Here is a 21,219-nt window from a genome sequence, read left to right as displayed (position 1 = left end):
CCCTGCTTAGCTATGTGGTCTTTTCATTTATCAGAAGTCTTGGGATGAGAAAATGTCTGCAGCTGAGGCCATGTTTTACTTCCTCTGAAATCAGAAGGTATTGATTTTTTCTACTGATACTCTCCCCTCCGTTTCCTGCGTCTTATGCGCTTGCAGAGCAGCTGCAGCCCAAAGAACTGTGGGAACGGCTTTCACATCTGAGCCCATTAGTCACCAGATGTCACCTTCTGCTGCCAGTGCTTCAAACAGCCAGGCAGACAATGTCCCATGCATGCTGAACATCTGAATGCCGACTCATTCAATAATGTGGACAGCTCAATGGGTTAGAATGACATCCACAGCACCTGACCTCAAAGCCATGTTTATACTGACACCTACAGCTCCACAAGGAAACATGTGCATCGTGAGATGTTTTTCCCCATGAGCAGCACAGTGAGTTGTTTTTCTAAGAAACCCCTCTGCTCCAAAGATTGAATTGATTTTATTCATTAGAGAAAATATCAGCCGCTGAATTAAATTCTGCATTTGCTGAATTTATTTCATTTTCTGCTACGTGTCAAAAAAACGTTATTAAAATGGTGCAGCAGATCACAACAAAATTATTTGTTTACCCCTAGAAATGCTGTATCGAACTGCCAGATTTTAAAGACATCCATCTTTAAATCCCAGCTTGATTGCTGGAAAATGGAGTGTGGAATCCCAATTGTGGCCGCAACCATTCTCTGGCATTTGTTAGCAAGTTGTTTATGGGTTTGCAAAATACACTGTAGAGGGTATTTCACACTGCACAGGCACATTCTCCACATCAGTGCTTTCTTTCATATCATCACCTCGTGTATCCAGAGCTGCATTCATTACAAAGAGCCAAGCAGTTACTAGTATAAGATTTTCATAGTATTTTATGGAGGAGATGGAGTGGCAGAATTAGCCCTTTGAAGAGAATACTATAAAGTACACTTTAAATTAAAAAATAATTTTAAAAAAAACTAGGCTGAGCTAGATGGGTGCAGCTTTCATACCAGGTTCTGTCCTTATAAGAAAGAGGATAAAAATGTCCCTAAATACAGCATACAGCAATGTTACTATATTGTGATTTGGACCAGTACTGTAGTATTGCTACTGAGGGACTCACCCCGCACATTTAATTAAATTTGTGGATGTTTCAGATCACATTGCACTGAAACAGTACATAGTGTCTCTCCTATACAGTGCAAAAATCCTGATCCCATTGCAGTCAGTGAATGTTTTGCGACTGACTTCAATGGGCACAAGATTTCACCCATAATCTTTTTCAAGAAAATAGTATGAAACATTTAAGCATAAGACCACTTTGCAACAAAATTAATTTTTTACATATTAATAAAGGAGTGGGTTTTTTTAATGAAGGCTTTGATTTTAATAAGTGAAATATCACAGGCAATTAATTCTTAATATGGAGAGATGTTATTTGAAATTTTGACCAGTTTTTTAAATGTCCTACATATTCAAGTTTAAGATAAGATACAGAGCACAATTTTCAAATGTGGGCATCTTAAGAGAATTTCACAGGACTCAATCCTGCTACTTCCCATTGTGACTTCATGCAGTTCTCCACGTGAGATCAGACAGCTTGCAGCACTGGGACACAAAGGATTGCGACCAACTGTTAAGATGCTCATTTTGGAAGCTAGAGCGCCTCATATTAAAAAATTGTATCTGGAGTGAGATTTTTGCTTGCAGGGGATACCTAGAACCATACCCAACAATTCCCTGTCCAATAAGAATGACACTGCAAGAGTCAGGACTTACCAGACTGCAGGTAGGAGAAAGCTTATTTACACAGTTCTGCTCTCCTGGGGCAGCACACTATCTGGACATCTAGAGGATTTTCTGGACAAGAGTCAGGATATGCTTCTACGGACACAAAGCTCTAAAGATTTAGAGCAGGTTGCACAGCGGAGCCAAGAGGCCAGTGAAGAAGCTTGGCAACATGTGACCTCCAGAAGAAGAAGGGGGAATGTCCAGGTTCCAGCAACACGGTCACAGGTAACTAACCACTTTCATGTTCTCTCCACAGGTACCATTGCGGAGAGTGGACCAGATGATATGTCTGGGGGGAGAAAGCAGAAGGAGACTCCGCTGGTTGGAAGGCATGAGATGCACTGTCCTGAGATGGGGGGTTCCACGACCACCACTCCCAAGAGAAGGAGGCGGGTGGTGGTGGTCGGGGACTCTCTCCTCCGGGGGACTGTGTCATCTATCTGCCGCCCTGACCGGGAAAACCGAGAAGTCTGCTGCTTGCCGGGGGCTAAGATTCGCAATGTGACGGAGAGACTGCCGAGATTCATCAAGCCCTCGGATCGCTACCCCTTCCTGCTTCTCCACATGGGCACCAATGATATCGCCAAGAATGACCTTGAGCGGATCACTGCGGACTACGTGGCTCTGGGAAGAAGGATAAAGGAGTTGGAGGCGCAGGTGGTGTTCTCGTCCATCCTCCCCGTGGAAGGAAAAGGCCTGGGTAGGGACCGTCGAATTGTGGAAGTCAACGAATGGCTACGCAGGTGGTGTCGGAAAGAAGGCTTTGGATTCTTTGACCATGGGATGGTCTTCCATGAAGGAGGAGTGCTGGGCAGAGACGGGCTCCACCTTACGAAGAGAGGGAAGAGCATCTTTGCAAGCAGGCTGGCTAACCTAGTGAGGAGGGCTTTAAACTAGGTTCACCGGGGGAAGGAGACCAAAGCCCTGAGGTAAGTGGGAAAGCGGGATACCGGGAGGAAGCACAGGCAGGAATGTCTGTGAGGGGAGGGCTCCTGCCTCATTCTCAGTATGAGGGGCTATCAGCAGGTTATCTCAAGTGCTTATATACGAATGCACAAAGCCTTGGAAACAAGCAGGGAGAACTGGAGGTCCTGGTGATGTCAAGGAATTATGACGTGATTGGAATAACAGAGACTTGGTGGGATAACTCACATGACTGGAGTACTGTCATAGATGGTTATAAACTGTTCAGGAAGGACAGGCAGGGAAGAAAAGGTGGGGGAGTAGCACTGTATGTAAGGGAGCACTATGACTGCTCAGAGCTCCGGTACGAAACTGCAGAAAAACCTGAGTGTCTCTGGATTAAGTTTAGAAGTGTGAGCAACAAGAGTGATGTAGTGGTGAGAGTCTGCTATAGACCACCAGACCAGGGGGATGAGGTGAATGAGGCTTTCTTCCAGCAGCTTGCAGAAGCTACTAGATCGCACGCCCTGGTTCTCATGGGTGACTTTAATTTTCCTGATATCTGCTGGGAGAGCAATACAGCGGTGCATAGACAATCCAGGAAGTTTTTGGAAAGCGTAGGGGACAATTTCCTGGTGCAAGTGCTAGAGGAGCCAACTAGGGGGAGAGCTTTTCTTGACCTGCTGCTCACAAACCGGGAAGAATTAGTAGGGGAAGCAAAAGTGGATGGGAATCTGGGAGGCAGTGACCATGAGTTGGTTGAGTTCAGGATCCTGACACAGGGAAGAAAGGTAAGCAGCAGGATACGGACCCTGGACTTCAGGAAAGCAGACTTCGACTCCCTCAGGGAACGGATGGGTAGGATCCCCTGGGGGACTAACATGAAGGGGAAAGGAGCCCAGGAGAGCTGGGGCTGTATTTCAAGGAATCCCTGTTGAGGTTACAGGGACAAACCATCCCAATGTGTCGAAAGAATAGTAGGCGACCAGCTTGGATTAACGGTGAAATCCTAGCGGATCTTAAACATAAAAAAGAAGCTTACAAGAAGTGGAAGGTTGGACATATGACCAGGGAAAAGTATAAAAATATTGCTCGGGCATGTAAAGGAATGAAATCAGGAGGGCCAAATCGCACCTGGAGCTGCAGCTAGCGAGAGATGTCAAGAGTAACAAGAAGGTTTTCTTCAGGTATGTTGGCAACAAGAAGAAAGCCAAGGAAAGTGTGGGCCCCCTAATGAATGAGGGAGGCAACCTAGTGACAGAGGATGTGGAAAAAGCTAATGTACTCAATGCTTTTTTTGCCTCTGTCTTCACGAACAAGGTCAGCTACCAGACTGCTGCGCCGGGCATCACAACATGGGGAATAGATGGCCAGCCCTCTGTGAAGAAAGAGGTGGTTAGGGACTATTTAGAAAAGCTGGACGTGCACAAGTCCATGGGGCCGTACGAGTTGCATCCGAGAGTGCTAAAGGAATTGGCGGCTGTGATTGCAGAGCCATTGGCCATTATCTTTGAAAACTCGTGGCGAACGGGGGAAGTCCCGGGTGACTGGAAAAAGGCTAATGTAGTGCCAATCTTTAAAAAAGGGAAGAAGGAGGATCCTGAGAACTACAGGCCAGTCAGCCTCACCTCAGTCCCCGGAAAAATCATGGAGCAGGTCCTCAAAGAATCAATCCTGAAGCACTTACATGACAGGAAAGTGATCAGGAACAGTCAGCATGGATTCACCAAGGGAAGGTCATGCCTGACTAATCTAATTGCCTTCTATGATGAGATTACTGGTTCTGTGGATGAAGGGAAAACAGTGGATGTATTGTTTCTTGACTTTAGCAAAGCTTTTGACACGGTCTCCCACAGTATTCTTGTCAGCAAGTTAAAGAAGTATGGGCTGGATGAATGCACTATAAGGTGGGTAGAAAGTTGGCTAGATTGTCGGGCTCAACGGATAGTGATCAATGGCTCCATATCTAGATGGCAGCCGGTATCAAGTGGAGTGCCCCAAGGATCGGTCCTGGGGCCGGTTTTGTTCAATATCTTCATAAATGATCTGGAGGATGGTGTGGATTGCACTCTCAGCAAATCTGCGGATGATACTAAACTGGGAGGAGTGGTAGATATGCTGGAGGGCAGGGATAGGATACAGAGGGACCTAGAAAAATTGGAGGATTGGGCCAAAAGAAATCTGATGAGGTTCAACAAGGATAAGTGCAGGGTCCTGCACTTAGGACGGAAGAACCCAATGCACAGCTACAGACTAGGGACCGAATGGCAAGGCAGCAGTTCTGCGGAAAAGGACCTAGGGGTGACAGTGGACGAGAAGCTGGATATGAGTCAGCAGTGTGCCCTTGTTGCCAAGAAGGCCAGTAGCATTTTGGGATGTATAAGTAGGGGCATAGTGAGCAGATCGAGGGACGTGATCGTCCCCCTCTGTTCGACATTGGTGAGGCCTCATCTGGAGTACTGTGTCCAGTTTTGGGCCCCACACTACAAGAAGGATGTGGATAAACTGGAGAGAGTCCAGCGAAGGGCAATAAAAATGATTAGGGGTCTCGAACACATGACTTATGAGGAGAGGCTGAGGGAACTGGGATTGTTTAGTCTGCAGAAGAGAAGAATGAGGGGGGATTTGACAGCTGCTTTCAACTACCCGAGAGGTGGTTCCAGAGAGGATGGTTCTAGACTATTCTCAGTGGTAGAAGAGGACAGGACAAGGAGTAATGGTCTCAAGTTGCAGTGGGGAAGGTTTAGGTTGGATATTAGGAAAAACTTTTTCACTAGGAGGGTGGTGAAACACTGGAATGCGTTACCTAGGGAGGTGGTAGAATCTCCTTCCTTAGAAGTTTTTAAGGTCAGGCTTGACAAAGCCCTGGCTGGGATGATTTAATTGGGGATTGGTCCTGCTTTGAGCAGGGGGTTGGACTAGATGACCTCCTGAGGTCCCTTCCAACCCTGATATTCTATGATTCTATCTACCTCACCATGGAACCGGAGCAGTACATCTAAGTATACACAACAGAATAGCTTTTTCCCTGAAGGGGAGAGACTTCTGCAGCATCCAATGCCCGTGCCACTCAGAAGACTATTGATGCGGGCTAACATGGACAGGAAATAATGCATCGTCTGTATTCTCTTGTGCACTGGAGAGCTGCCCTTTCTCATAGAATATCAGAGTTGGAAGGGACCTCAGGAGAAAGTCCAACCCCCTGCTCAAAGCAGGACAAATCCCCAGGTTTTTTTTGGCCCAGATCCCTGAACTCACAATCCTGGGTTTAGAAGGCCAATGCTCAAACCACTTAGCTATCCCTCCCCTTCCAGCTCAGGCTATGCTCTGCAAAATGTGAATAATACTACTTCCTTACCTTCCTGACAGAGGCACTAAATATATTTTAAAAATGAATGTTGATACGAGTGCTTTGAAAGTGTAATGCAATCATTTGATGTTATCATCCCAACTTTTTACAGTGATTCCACAGGGTCACTATATAGTCCTAATGCACTGGGCGTAGGCATTTCTGCTCATGGTTATCCTTTACCTGGTTTAGCCTGCCAGCTGAAGTAGTGTCCCAGTGTACGACCCTTGTGGTGTAACAGCAGTTACTTGGAGCCACAGGTAAGAGCTGAGGGCAAAGGGAGGACCAATGAAAGAACCACTGAAAAAGTGTGACTGTCCTAGCTGTCAGGGGTACTACCTCTTCTTCTACCTTCCCCCCCCCCCCCCAAGAATTAACCCAGCACCCCAGACATGAAGCAATTGCTCAGTTACCTACTGACTTTCCTGCCCAAGTGCCACATACCCACCATAAGTGATGATCTCCTAATACTATGCTATAGTTGCCTTTATTGCCCCCTGAGTTCTGAGATACTTCCTGCAATCGTCCCACCAGGGATGCAGCATCATCAGGATTGGGTCCTATTCCCCCTCATTTCCATAATGTAAGGCCGGCAAATTGAGTCGCATTTTCTCTGAGAATGTACCCCACATAGCCTCCAGCACGGGCATAGTTGGCTACCTCAGTACCATTGGGATACAGCAAAAGAGTAGTACTTGCATTGTTTCCCAAAATTAGAATTTTCTCACAGTGGGTTTTCGGGTATTTTCCCAGAGTAGTTTTGCCTCGGGTGTGTAGCGACCTTTTCTCTACGCACAAGGGGGCCTTAACGAGCAAGTCTGGGCGATGGTTCGGGATCCAGGTCCTAAAATCTATGGGTCCCCTTCCCCTTTTTCCCTTTTGGCCGTACCACGCCAAACCATTTTGCCAAGAATTGAGGAGCGCTGGAACCGGCAAAATGGGGAACCCTTGCAGTGAATGGGAAGAGAAGTGGGAACACACCCAACAGTCACTAACATTCCATACGTTGGTTAAATTTTGGGCTAATTGTAGAAACGTATTTTTATCCCAACCCCCCAGGGCAGAGGTCCAGGTTAACGCCCATAGCCATACATACATTATAAACACTACCAGCTAGTAACAACTCTAAAAAAAATAATATTTGTAACAGTATACTAATACTCCAGAGTTCTGTAACTGCTTCTGATTCCGCTGATTGACCGGTACCCAGTTCATGTAGAAGCGGCGGTCGTGATGGGAGTCGTTGGGGGTGTTGGAGCAGGAACCTTTTTACAGTGGCTGCAGTGCACCCATCTATCGATGCCCTCGACCTTCACTGCAGTTGGAGTAGTCAGAAGGACTTGGGCCGGGGCCGACCACCTTGGTTCCAGGCAATGCTTCCTTCGATGGATTTTAACACAGACAAAGTCTCCTGGAAAAAGAGAGTGCGCACAAGTATCAAGCGGTAAAGGTTGGGCATCTTTTACTCTGGCCCATGCATCACTCAAGGCATCTTGCAACATGCGACAATAACCCGCCAACTTATCTTGCCCAGCCATTAATGAAGTTTTTGCTGGGGCAAACCCGTCTACACTGGTTAGAGGAATCGGCAAGGGTCGGCCAAATAGAATTTCGAACGGTGTCAACGAATGCTTCCTATGGGGTGTATTACGAAGATTGGTTAACACTATGGGTAACACTTCAGGCCACTTTAATCCAGTCTGCTCGCATAGCTTTGCCAATTGGGTTTTTATCAGCCCATTCACCCTTTCTACTTTTCCTGAACTTTGTGGATGATAGGGGGTATGCAAGGCTTGTTTTATGCCGAGGGCCTTTGCTAAGTGTTGAATAATTTGGGAAGTGAAATGGGGGCCTTGGTCACTTTCCAAAACGAGTCATTATCCCGAAGCGGGGCACTATCTCCTTGAGGAGACACTTCGCTACGGATACTGCATCTGCCCTTCGAGTGGGGAAAGCCTCAACCCACCCTGAAAAAAGATCAACCAGGACAAGCAAGTGTTTTAGTCCTGTCACTGGTGGTAAGTCCATGAAGTCCATCTGGACCACAGCAAATGGGTACTCAGGCAGTTTGCAATGTCCCATAGCTTGTGGTTTGACTGCTCCTTGGTGATTGTACCGTTGACACAATTCACACTGTGCAGTGACGGTCTTCGCAGCTGCATGGACCCCCGGAGCAAAAAACAACTTCTCCATTTGAGCCACTAATCCCCCCTTTCCCAGGTGCGAGGCCAGGTGGAGTGCCTGGGAAACGTGAGGGAGGAGTTGTCTTGGGAGAACCGGACGACCGTCCGGGCTGACGTAGAGGTTGTCCTCATTTAGGTGGCATCCAATGGATTTCCAACGGCTAACTTCGGCCAGGGGCGTCGTCTGCTGGGCAGAGAGCAAAACGGCTGGCATCACTGGTTGCAGTAGCAGGGGTGCCAAAAAAGGAAAAGGGGCTGGAGCCCCACAGAGGGCAGCATGACGGGCCGCCGAATCGGCTGCAGCATTTCCCTTGGAAACCTCGTCCGAGGCGCGGGAGTGGCCCTTACAGTGTGTAACCGAAACAGCTGCAGGAAGTTGAATAGCCTCTAACAAGGCAGAAATCAAGGCAACATGGGAGATCTGAGAGCCACTGGAGGTAAGGAACCCACGATGCTTCCAAAGTTGTCCAGTAGAGTGGCATACCGAAAAGGCATATTTGGAGTCAGTATAGATGGCCACAGTTTTGTTTTCAGCTAATTGACAGGCCCTAACAAGCGCCACGAGTTCTGCTGCTTGCGCTGACTTTTGTGTAGGTAAGGCATGCGCTTCAAGCGTTGCCATCAGGGTAACAATTGCATAGCCAACTCGTAAGGCCCCAAACTCGTCCCGACAGGCGGAACCATCACAAAATAATTGGAGGTCAGGATTCTGCAATGGAATATCAGAGAGGTCAGGACGAGGCGTGGAGATCAAATCCACCACGTGGAGACAATTAGGAGGTTCCCCATCCTCAGGCAGAGGCAAAAGGGTTGCAGGATTCAGGACTTCGCAGCGGCGTAGGGTAACAGCCTGATTGGCGAGCAAGGCCAATTTGTACCTGGTCAGTCTGGCTGCTGTGAGGTGCTGCGTGGATCCACGATTAATAAGTGCTGCAACGGCATGAGGCACTTGAACTAGAAGAGGGTGGCCCAAGGTAAGCCCCGAAGCTTTCTCGACCAACACAGCGGCAGCCGCAACAGCGCGGAGACAGGGCGGAAGACCCTGAGCCACTGGGTCAAGAAGGACCGAAAAATAAGCCACCGGTCGCTGGCCAGGCCCACTGAGTTAGCACACCAGACGCCGTGCCAGATTGTTCATGGCAAAATAAGGTGAAAGGCTTTGCGTAATCCGGTCTGCCCAGGGCTGGTGCAGAAGTTAATGCTTGTTTGAGGGCGGTAAGGGCGTTGTTGTGTAGAGTCGTCCATGGTAAGGGTTCGGGAACGGAATCCAGCAGCAAATCGGTGAGGGGGTGCACTAACTCCGCATAAGCCGGAATCCAGGCTCTACAATAGCCACTTGCTCCCAGTAACTGGCGGAGTTGCTTTTTAGTGGTAGGCCTTGGCATACTCAGAACGCTTTCAATCCTGTCCTGAGTAAGTGCAGTAGAAGCATATGAAATACGATGCCCCAAATATTCCACCTCGGGTTGGGCAAACTGTAGCTTGGAGAGTGCCACCTTGTGACCTTTTTTGGCCAATGCAAAAAGAAGGATTCGAGTGTCCTGTACACAGGCAGCCTTGGCTGTAGAGCACAATAACAGATCATCAACGTATTGAATCAAAGTAGAACCCATAGTCAACGAAATAGAGTCCAGATCTCGCTTTAAATACTGGCTGAAGATGGTAGGGCTCTCCCTGTAGCCCTGAGGGAGGCGGGTCCATACGTATTGACATCCGTCAAAGGTAAAGGCAAATAGGAACTGTGAGTCTGGGTGCACAGGGATGCTGAAAAATGCTGAAGACAGATCAATCACAGTAAAATAAGTAGCCCCTGGGGGAATAGCAGTTAAAATAGTTGCTGGATTGGGAACAACCGGAGCTCTCGGGATCACAATAGCATTAATCAGTCGGAGGTCATGCACGAAACGGTAAACCGGTTTGCCATCGGGGCCAGGCTTGGGTTTCTTAACAGGAAGAATAGGTGTATTGCAAGGGCTGGTAGCCTCCTTAATGATTCCTTGAGTTAAAAGCTGTTGTAGGACTGGCCGAATGCCCTCTATGGCCTCTTTAGGCAATGGATATTGCATTTTTTGGGGCAGAGGGATATCTGTACGGTAATTGATATACACCGGTTCTGCTGACTTTAAAAGTCCAGTTTCAGTGGACGCCGAGGCCCACAATGCTTCAGGAATATCAGATAACTCAGCAGGGACAAAGGGGGCGGTGGGTGTAGTGGCTAACAATGCCATTACCGTAGCTTCAGGGACCGAAGTAGGGACTGAGAGATATAGCCCCTCCGGGCTGCAAGTTATAGTTGCTCATAGTTTACATAACAGATCTCTACCTAATAAATTTGCAGGACAGGAAGTTGCAATTAAAAAGCTATGATCCTCTGATAACGGGCCAAGCTGGACCGTTTGCTCCGCAGTTAGAGGAAGGGCGCACACGGTGCCACCAACGCCTATAGCTTTTACGGTTGCAGAAGTGGTAGGAAGGGTGGGGTCCTGTAGAGTACTTCTATCTGCCCCGGTGTCAATTAACATTGAATAAGTTTTTTCCTCCCACCACAACTGGAAGCTCCGGGTGGTTTGCATCCAACTGCACTGTCCAAGAAGCGGAGGGGGTTCCTGGCGAGGGGGACGAAGCATTGTGGGCGGCTAGCTTTCAATCAGTACTTCCTTTTTCTCCCCCCCTTTCCTGTACCCTCTGGTAGGCTTGCATAAGAGGGTCAGCTGGCTGGAGGGGGTAATTTGGGCACTGGGCAGCCCAGTGTCCTTTTTGTCGGCACCGCCGGCACTCATCTGGCCCTGCCCTCCCGGGCCGTGGCTGAAAGCTCTGACCTTGTGATCCCCATCCCTGGGTAGAGCTGCCTCCTCTTCCGCCTCGTCCCCGAAAGCCTCCCCTCCTGCGGCTTGCATCCCGTCCCCGAGAGCCGTCTTGGAAACCTTGCAACTGCAGATTAAGGAGCTTTTCGGACCTCCTAGTGTCTAATTCCTTCCTATTTCTCCAGGCATGGGCTGCTAACCCCACCACCTCCTCCAGCATTTTGTTTTCATAAGCTGGTTGACTACACACATACTTCCGAGCGAATGGTAATAAATTTTTTACATACTGGCCGATCACTTGTGTTTTCGCTACAGGGGAGGTTGGATCTAAGCCGCCGTGGTTTTTCAAAACCTTACAAAGGCGGTGGAAGAATTCCCCTGGGTGCTCATCGTGCTTTTGAACACATGCATCTACCTTTCCCCAATCATACACAGGCTTAGACATATCCTCTAATGCTTCTAAGATTCGCTTTCTCATTTTATCCCACTCTTGAACGGTCTCTGGAACATCCCAATCCATTTCAGGTTTCTCTTGCGGATAAGCCGCCCTGCCTTGCACCGTCTCTCTAGCTTTCTTATACACCGTTTCCTTCTCACCCTCGCTTAGCACTTGATTTAAAATCATTTCCACATCGTCATAATTACAATTATACATTGTGAAAATACCCTTTAACTTTTTAATAAATTCTTCCGGACACTGTCGAAATGAGGGAAAAGTAGATGACCAATTCATTAGATCCGTGCTGGTAAAAGGGACATACACCATCTGTGTCCCCCCACTACCGCTCGGCAGTTGTCGCATAGGCATTTGGACTGCACTAGCTATTGCAGCTCCAAGAACTTTTGCCTTAGGGGTGCCTAGAGAACCATGAGACCGGGTCTTTGCAGGGGTTGCATCACTGGGGTGTCGCGGATCAGGACGTGTCAACCCCCTGGTAGAGGTGCCAGCCTCCGGATCGCCCCCCCGCTCTGCGTTAATTGTGGGGGTATCGGTAGCTAGTGGGAGAGTGGGACCGCTCCTTTCCCCGGTTGGGGGCGTGGGTGCATCAGGGTCAGGCTGCGGTACCCCACCCCATAGCCAGCTACATTCTTCCAATGGTATAGGATCCCCCGCTTCTTTCAATGGGAGTTGGGGATAAATAGACCTTGACGTTTTTAGCTTCTGGTCAGCATGACTAGATTCTGGATTGTATGGTGGGGGCCGCATGGCTTTAAGTTTTTCTACCTCAGCACGTAAACTAGTAGTTACACTGGCACTTTTGCGCCGTTCGGCCTCCCTTATCCATACATCAGAATACTTAAGTTGCCGCGGTTGTAAATCATACAATACTTTTCGTAATTGAACAATGTTATGTAACTCAAATGTTCCTTCCCCTGGCCAGCGATTTCCTGGTTCCGGGTCGTCTTGCGTCATTCCCACCCAGGGACCTTGACACAAAAATATAAACTTATACAAAGCTTTGTTGCCATCCGATTGTAAGGCCTTGATATCCCTATCATAATGTTTTAACATATAGCCCAGAGGCGTAGAAGGATCAACAGTTCTACTGGACGCCCCCCCCATCTTTTCCCAAAGACGGGACCCCCGGCTGTTGTCTAGACAATCACAAAGGAAAAATTCAGAACTCACCAAGTTCCCACCGGCCGGTGTTCACCAATAGGTCCGGACCCTAGTGCCTTCGGGATGCCTTATTTCGCCGAAGCGGCGGGTGGAAGCAAGACGGGAAGCCTTCAGGGTTAAAGCAACCCGGGTGCCGGCAAGAAGGATTCAGAGTCCTGACCGTCCACCGGTCCGGAGAAGAGGCGATCCCGGACGAGCCCCCAAATTGTTAGGGAAAAAGGGTTCCCCTCCCGTCTAGGGTTAGGAGGGTAGCCTTCCCTGGACTTCTGTATTAGCCAAACAAAACACAGAGTCTTGGCTCTTTGATAAAGTGAGGCACTTTATTGCTAGCAAATACGACAGCTGAAGGGCTCACCAATTCCTTTTCAGAGGAAAATGGTGAAGCCCCGAACAAAGAACAGGGATGAGCTTTTATAGCTTGGTTCAACATACATTGTGATATCTCTTCCAGTTCGAACCGGTTAACCCAGTCTGTTTGAAGTTCTGGGGTAGGTACGAGCATGGAGGCTTATCTGTATAAGGAATTCTCTTCCCAAAAGCAGGGAGTGCAGGTTACACACAGTTCACATTCTTTCTATCCATAAACAAAGTAGAAAGGACAGATAAGCATAGAAAAAAAAGACAGCAGCGTAGCTTTACATGATTATAGGGTCGTTTTCTGGGTTTTTTTCCCTATCACTTTCACTTCTAGTCACACTTCATGAGGCCTATCCCAAATTTTTCCAAAGTATCCCCTAATTCTAGGGCTTTCAATCAACTGGGATTGTGTGGGTTCAGCACCTCTGAAAAATCAGGCCCTAGGGGTCTCAAGTGTTCCTAGGGAACACTAGGAAGTTTAGCCCGAGATCTCCCGAGTCCTAGACCTGTGCCTTAAGCAAAAGAACATCCTTTCTACCATTGCAGGTCTCTTGCTGCTGGATCAAGATGTAATGCATTGACAGAGCTGTGTTTGAGGAAGCTTAAGACCTGATCCCACACTCATTGTGACGCTTGCAGACCAGGTGCCAGCTCTTGCCAAGGCTTTAGGCTTCATGAGCACTGACAAATTCATTGCCGGATACCATTCTGTTTCACCTGTATATTAGTATGGTTAAGATTGTTACAAGTTCAATAACTATGTGTTTAGACTTTATGAAATGCTTGTAAATTGCTGTATGCATTAATCTCACTTATAATATCTTTATTACTTAATATTTAAGTTTTTGCTTTATAACTAACAAATGTATGCTCTGAAACTGTAAACCCAGTCTGGATGGATGGTCACATGTCCATGAAGAAGGGCTATCAAAACTAGATGGACCATTGTGGAATATCACAATACAGAGACTTTGTTAGTTGCCCCCTCAGATCATGAAGAGGCTATGTGCAAAAGGGTTTGTCCCATCAGCTTGAATTCTGGAAGAAGGAAATAAACAGCTCACATGAAAATGTTTCATCTCTTTTGCTGCTTGGACTCTGAAAGGGCTGGAGCTTACAAAACAGAAGTAGAGATCCCCCGCATCAACCAGGATTAGCCCTAAAAGACATTCAGAGCTGACAGATTTCTACAACATTCACCTTTTAAAACCACAGACTAACTCATTTGCGTATATACACATTTGCCTGCTTTAACCTTGTAATAACTTTCAGTTCTCTTCTTAGTTAATAAATCTTTACTTTGTTACAGGATTGGCTACGAGCATTGTCTGTGATGAGAGATCTAAGGTACAAATTGACCTGGGGTAAGTGACTAGTCTCTTGAGACTGGGAGCAACCTGAATATTTTATCGTCTTCAATGTATAGGAACCAACTATCACATAGTCCAGCTTGCCTGGGTGGCAAGATAGACTGGAATGCCCAAGGGGACAGTCTGTGACTCCATGGTAAAATTGCAATAGTGCTTTAGGAATTCACATTTGTTACTGGGTTGGTGAAATCTAATTATAGAACATTCAACTAAGTTTGGGGTCTCTCCTCTACTTCTTGACAGTCTATCCTGAGGGTGGCACTTATGGTCATGAGCCACTCCAGACAGCGTGATACTCATGGGCTTAAGTGTTTGCACGACCAAAGTCTGAGACATCATCTACCTGCACTTTGTTTGTAAAACAGCTGCAGAGCATGCCCAGTAATGACGACTTTTCAGAAGTTAATCAAATTCATTCAAAGCCACTTGAGAGTAGCAATGTTAATCATTTAATCTCTAAAGCCATTTAGGACCGTCATCCCTACAGCTCTGGAACCTATGAATGCTCCATGTAAAAGGCTGTTAAGTTTTCATTATAAAACTCCATTTTTAGGATTTAATAAACCAGATCTTTCACAGCATAGCACGCTAAAACTTGGCATGCTAGTTTTGCACCTGGAAGCTATTTAAGGGGCAGAGGAAGGAAACACACAGAGAAAATCTAGCTGATAAGTGAGACTAACAAGGTCATTTTCAAAATTAAGTCCCTTTATTGTTGCTTTTGCTGGTCAAAAGGTGCCCAAAACCATGTAAAATTGATTTTGTTTTTAGCACTAATGATCAAAGTCTGGGGCATTTGCTGTGAATTAATGACTGGTTGGGAGGAGTTGATTCCATTAACCCCAGTTGCTCATTAATCTCTAGGAAATACTTGGCATCAAGGTCATTATTGCTATTATAAACTAAAATATTTAATTTACAGATGCATTTCCAGGGCCTCATCAAGGGCATCTTTGCTGCATTTCTTTCTCATTTCATACATGTGAAGTCACTTATGGTGTGGTGGCCAGGCAGTCCTTTAGAAATGATACCCAATATAGTTGCCAATCAAAACGTGGAATATATTTTCCAACATTCTGTTTAGTTTAAAAGTTAATTTTAATGACTGGGCCCTTTGTGGGTTATTTGAATCCAACCTAAATCAACAGTAACAGAAAGTTTAGTGATCCTTGCACTATGAATTAGTGGTTCATCAATATATATTGCAGAAATGTACATATGCAGAGCGCACTCACAGAACTGAACATTTGCCCCATATTATTCTTCACATATTATTTGTATATACACCCAAAAATATGGTAGAGACCTGCTTGAAATACAGCTGCTGTCATTTGCCGCAAACTTAACTCAGGTTCTCATACCTTTATATAAACTGTGGACAATAGCATCATAGGTATGTGTGGCACTTTGTAAACACCATTCCCCTCCTACCCTATCCTGGCTAGTATCCGAGCACTTCACAATCTTCACTCTCTCTCTCTATCAGTTTCAGTAACTGAACAACACTCAGTATGTCTCCCCCGCCTTAAAAATATAAAAGCAAGAAGCATGGCATATTTTTTACTTCAGGACATCATATAAACCAGCCAACACTGCATGTTTGCTGCTGTCTTCTCAACTTTTATAAGCCAAACAAACAACTGAATTACCCATTTGGGAGAGATGATATTGATTTATAGCTAACAGGACATGATAAAAGAACACGTGAGTATCAGCCAAAAGCTACTATAAAATTGGGAAAGTCTCTACTGGGAAAGTTCTACAACCTCCTCAGACCACACTACATCGTCACCCTCCTTGGTGCCTACAGCCTTCATATACCTGTGTAGTTATTACATCTGCATAGTCATTTTTTGGCCAAGCTGCACACTACATGTCTACTCTTCTAAGTGTTTCCTCAAAGCTCTATTTCTCCAGGCAGTAAAGTCATTTGCTTCCTTCCTCCAAATTCTGTCCCATTTATTGAGTCTCTCCACTATGCAGACAGTCAAAGCTTAACAGGGATGGCTGATATACATCAATGATTGCCTCAAAATACCTTTTAGGATGCCTGTTTATGTAGGTGCCTAAGAGTTTGCGGGTGGGATTTTATTGTTTTGTTTTTTGAGATATGCAGTGATTTTGCTTCCAATATCTTGTAAGGGAGACTAGCTTAGATAGGTTTCAGAGTAGCAACTGTGTTAGTCTGTATCCGCAAAAAGAAAAAGGAGGACTTGTGGCACCTTAGAGACTAACAAATTTGAGCATAAGTTTTCATGAGCTACAGCTCACACCATCACTCTCACTGAACGCACCCAATGAAAACACCCATTGTTTCATGTTTTCTGTGTATATAAATCTCCCCACTGTATTTTCCAGTGAACACATCCGATGAAGTGAGCTGTAGCTCACGAAAGCTTATGCTCAAATAAATTTGTTAGTCTCTAAGGTGCCACAAGTCCTCCTTTTCTTTTAGCTTAGATAGGTTTTCCTAAGGCACCCATTGCTGTGGGATCTGAATTTGGTGTTGACTGAGAGTCTAAACAATTCAATTTTAATATCAGAAAGCCTGGTGTTCATTACTTCCTGTTCTGTAAGATCCATTACTCTGTTAACACACAAACGTGCAATAGTGTATTATATGAAGCTACATGCTCATATACATTAGATATAAGATTACAACTTAAAATGGCCTAAATCTTGGGTAGTTTTATTTGCCAAAAAACAGTAGAATTTCCATTGGCACAGCCAAAAAAATAAATGATGTCTTGGTTTTGTAAGTAAAGAGCTCATTTCCTTTGTACTTAACCACCAATTCAGTAGTAAAAAGTGTTTGTTTCACTGCCACACAACGGACTTGAGACAGATAGCTACAGAAAAGCCTAGCTAAGGTATCTTTGAGAATCTGATAGCTTTGAATGGGAAAAAGTTCAGAGGCTTCAGTGAACATGTTTGGTTGGGTCATTTTCTTATCCCCACTGGCCCACTGCATTGAGTCATGCAGTACTGACACGGAAGGATTTTTACATTGGGAGATAACATGGTGCAACTAATGTGACACACTAAATATTGCTGGTTCTTGAGTACTCCTGTTCTATAAGTGGCTCGGTTCCCTGGAGGCTCAATCGTGAGCCTGGCCGCATGCCTATGCAAGGGGATTAGGAGCCCCCTAGCTCTCCTGCATGACCAGACCATGGGGAGAGCAGCCACCATCAAGTGGCCATTCCCCACCCCATGGAGGTGGGCAGGGAGTGAACAGTCATGGGTGAGGAATGGGTAGAGGTCTGGCTCCTCTGCATACCAAACTGAGCACAAGAGAGAAACATAATCTGTGCCAGCAACAGGGATGATGCAACTTTCTTCATCCTGAGAGCAAAGCACAAAGCAGGAACCAGATTGTGTCGGAGAGACACAATCTCTCAAGTCACAATTTAGTTCCAGCTGTGCTCCTGGGGCAATACAACCACATGCTGCCCCTTACTTGCGTTGTACTGCAAGGCAACAATCCAGCCATACATGCTGGCCGCAAAATTAACCAGGTCGACTCCCAGCAATGGCTGAGATTTATTGTACTTTAGATAACCATTTGGAATGTTTCTATTATCTAAGGCACTGTCCCCCTCTCTGCTATGCCCACTCTTTTCCTGGACCCCAGGCCCAGACTACCCAGTGGCACGGCATAAAAGGCACACAGCCATGCAGTTGAGGGCACAACTGGTCTATTGTTTGTAGTATTTTTTAAAACATAATAATTTTTAAATTTAATTGAAGATTACATACAAGCATTGCCCAAGTCCTTTGGAAAAATTCAGGCTATAAAAGCCACCTGTTCCTTTGGTCAGCAATTTGCATACTGGTACCTCTACCATAAAAGAGACATGCTATCCAGTAGTGATGTCACTGGGAAATAATTGTCAGTATTTCGCAGACACTGCAGAACGTTCCATCCCAGTTCTTTATAAACAAATTAAGGATGAGCAAACTGACTCATAATAGGAAGACATCCCTTCTCATCAGGAATAGTAAATGAGGTCCAACCCTGCATGTGATATCTTAGCCAAGAGGACATTTTCCAGTCTGGGAGAAGGTTAATGACAGCCAGTCAGGATAGATGGTTTTGTTTCTTAGATAGTATTTCCTCATATGCCTTGCCTGATTTCTGGATTGTTAGAAGTCACAGGCTTTTTTAAAAATCACAAAACCATTCTCACACACCAATTCTACACTAGTGCAAAAGCATAGGCTCCAATAGAGTTACTCCTGATTAACAGCAGTGTAAATACGAGGCTTGTCTTATGTCTTCGCTGCTGTGGTTTCATAGGGGTGTGCGACAGAGGTCATAGTCAGCGATTCTAGTTTTCCGTGATTAAAAAAAAATCCACATTTTTTCCATGATTAAAATGAAACGTGGAACTTGAGCGTCCCTAGACACAATAAATATAGGTATCAGCTGAACACAATGTTTGATTGATATATTTACAGTTTCTTTACTGTTGTTGCTGGCTCTGCTGTTTCAGCCTCTTGTTTCTGTTTTTTTTCTATTCAGTTTGTGTTTAGCGCTTTCCACGTGTTCTCATAGAATCATAGAATATCAGGGTTGGAAGGGACCTCAGGAGGTCATCTAGTCCAACCCCCTGCTCAAAGCAGGACCAATCCCCAATTAAATCATCCCAGCCAGGGCTTTGTCAAGCCTGACCTTAAAAACTTCTAAGGAAGGAGATTCTACCACCTCCCTAGGTAACGCATTCCAGTGTTTCACCACCCTCCTAGTGAAAAAGTTTTTCCTAATATCCAACCTAAACCTCCCCCACTGCAACTTGAGACCATTACTCCTTGTCCTGTCCTCTTCTACCACTGAGAATAGTCTAGAACCATCCACTTTGGAACCACCTCTCAGGTAGTTGAAAGCAGCTATCAAATCCCTCCTCATTCTTCTCTTCTGCAGACTAAACAATCCCAGTTCCCTCAGCCTGTCCTCATAAGTCATGTGTTCCAGACCCCTAATCATTTTTGTTGCCCCTCGCTGGACTCTCTCCAATATATCCACATCCTTCTTGTAGTGCGGGGCCCAAAACTGGACACAGTACTCCAGATGAGGCCTCACAAATGTCAAATAGTGGGGGACGATCACGTCCCTCGATCTGCTAGCTATGCCCCTACTTATATATCCCAAAATGCCATTGGCCTTCTTGGCAACAAGGGCACACTGTTGACTCATATCCAGCTTCTCGTCCACTGTCACCCCAGGTCCTTTTCCGCAGAACTGCTGCCTAGCCATTCGGTCCCTAGTCTGTAGCGGTGCATTGGGTTCTTCCGTCCTAATTTCCGGACCCTGCACTTATCCTTGTTGAACCTCAGATTTCTTTTGGCCCAATCCCCCAATTTGTCTAGGTCCCTCTGTATCCTATCCCTGCCCTCCAGCATATCTACCACTCCTCCTAGTTTAGTGTCATCCGCAAATTTGCTGAGAGTGCAATCCACATCATCCTCCAGATCATTTATGAAGATATTGAACAAAACCGGCCCCAGGACCGACCCTTGGGGCACTCCACTTGATACCGGCTGCCAACTAGATATGGAGCCATTGATCACTACCCGTTGAGCCCGACAATCTAGCCAACTTTCTACCCACCTTATAGTGCATTCATCCAGCCCATACTTCTTTAACTTGCTGACAAGAATACTGTGGGAGACCGTGTCAAAAGCTTTGCTAAAGTCAAGAAACAATACATCCACTGCTTTCCCTTCATCCACAGAACCAGTAATCTCATCATAGAAGGCGATTAGATTAGTCAGGCATGACCTTCCCTTGCTGAATCCATGCTGTTTCTGATCACTTTCCTCTCATGTAAGTGCTTCAGGATTGATTCCTTGAGGACCTGCTCCATGATTTTTCCGGGGACTGAGGTGAGGCTGACTGGCCTGTAGTTCCCAGGATCCTCCTTCTTCCCTTTTTTAAAGATTGGCACTACATTAGCCTTTTTCCAGTCACCCGGGACTTCTCCCGTTCACCACGAGTTTTCAAAGATAATGGCCAATGGCTCTGCAATCACAGCTGCCAATTCCTTTAGCACTCTCTGATGCAACGCGTCCGGCCCCATGGACTTGTGCACGTCCAGCTTTTCTAAATAGTCCCTAACCACCTCTTTCTTCACAGAGGGCTGGCCACCTACTCCCCATGTTGTGATACCCAGCGCAGCAGTCTGGGAGCTGACCTTGTTCGTGAAGACAGAGGCAAAAAAAGCACTGAGTACATTAGCTTTTTCCACATCCTCTGTCACTAGGTTGCCTCCCTCATTCAGTAAGGGGCCCAAACTTTCTACAATGGTCTGCCTTTGATCATCATCTACAGTCTTGCTGCACACAATACAGAACAGCACATTACCATCAACGTTAAATTTATCCTTGCCAAACTCAGTGACGCGGTCTTTAGGGGTGATTTTTTAAAGTTTTTGGCATCTTTTCATAACTAATTACTCACATCTGGAGGCTGAAGTGAAATTTGAGGTGCACTAAAACACAAACCTCTATATGCTGTTGAGTAACCGCTATATGCTAGAAGCCATTTATTGGTGTATGTTTAGCAATGTAAATTTAAAGTGCATTCAAAAATGAACCACAAGAACGGGAGGTTGCATGCATTGAATAAGTGACACTGGTACTTTCAGTAAAATTTTGTGAAAAAACCATAAGATTCTCTGTATAAAATACAAATGCCACATTTTTCCATCACAAATGGATTTTTAGGATCCCTGATTATAATACAATGTCATTCCCGATTAAATCTAGCAGCATTTCAGTAGAGACAATGACTAGCCAATCAGACAGAGCCTTGTCCCATACAGCTGGTCAC

At 45.9% G+C, this 21,219-nt stretch overlaps 1 protein-coding gene across 1 annotated transcript in view; it reads left to right on the top strand.

Moving 5' to 3' along the window:
* LOC140915319 (uncharacterized) overlaps nt 1-21,219 on the top strand; it is a 102,265-nt gene that overhangs the window by 60,830 nt on the left and 20,216 nt on the right. The window contains exon 3 of the mRNA XM_078853927.1: nt 14,327-14,381. Within this exon, the coding sequence (XP_078710053.1) occupies nt 14,327-14,381 (55 nt within the window). The remainder of the gene's footprint in view (nt 1-14,326; nt 14,382-21,219) is intronic.

Source organism: Lepidochelys kempii, chromosome 7 (genome assembly GCF_965140285.1).
Source record: "Lepidochelys kempii isolate rLepKem1 chromosome 7, rLepKem1.hap1, whole genome shotgun sequence".
Taxonomy (NCBI): Eukaryota; Metazoa; Chordata; order Testudines; family Cheloniidae; genus Lepidochelys; species Lepidochelys kempii.
This window is presented reverse-complemented; position numbering and strand designations above follow the sequence as displayed.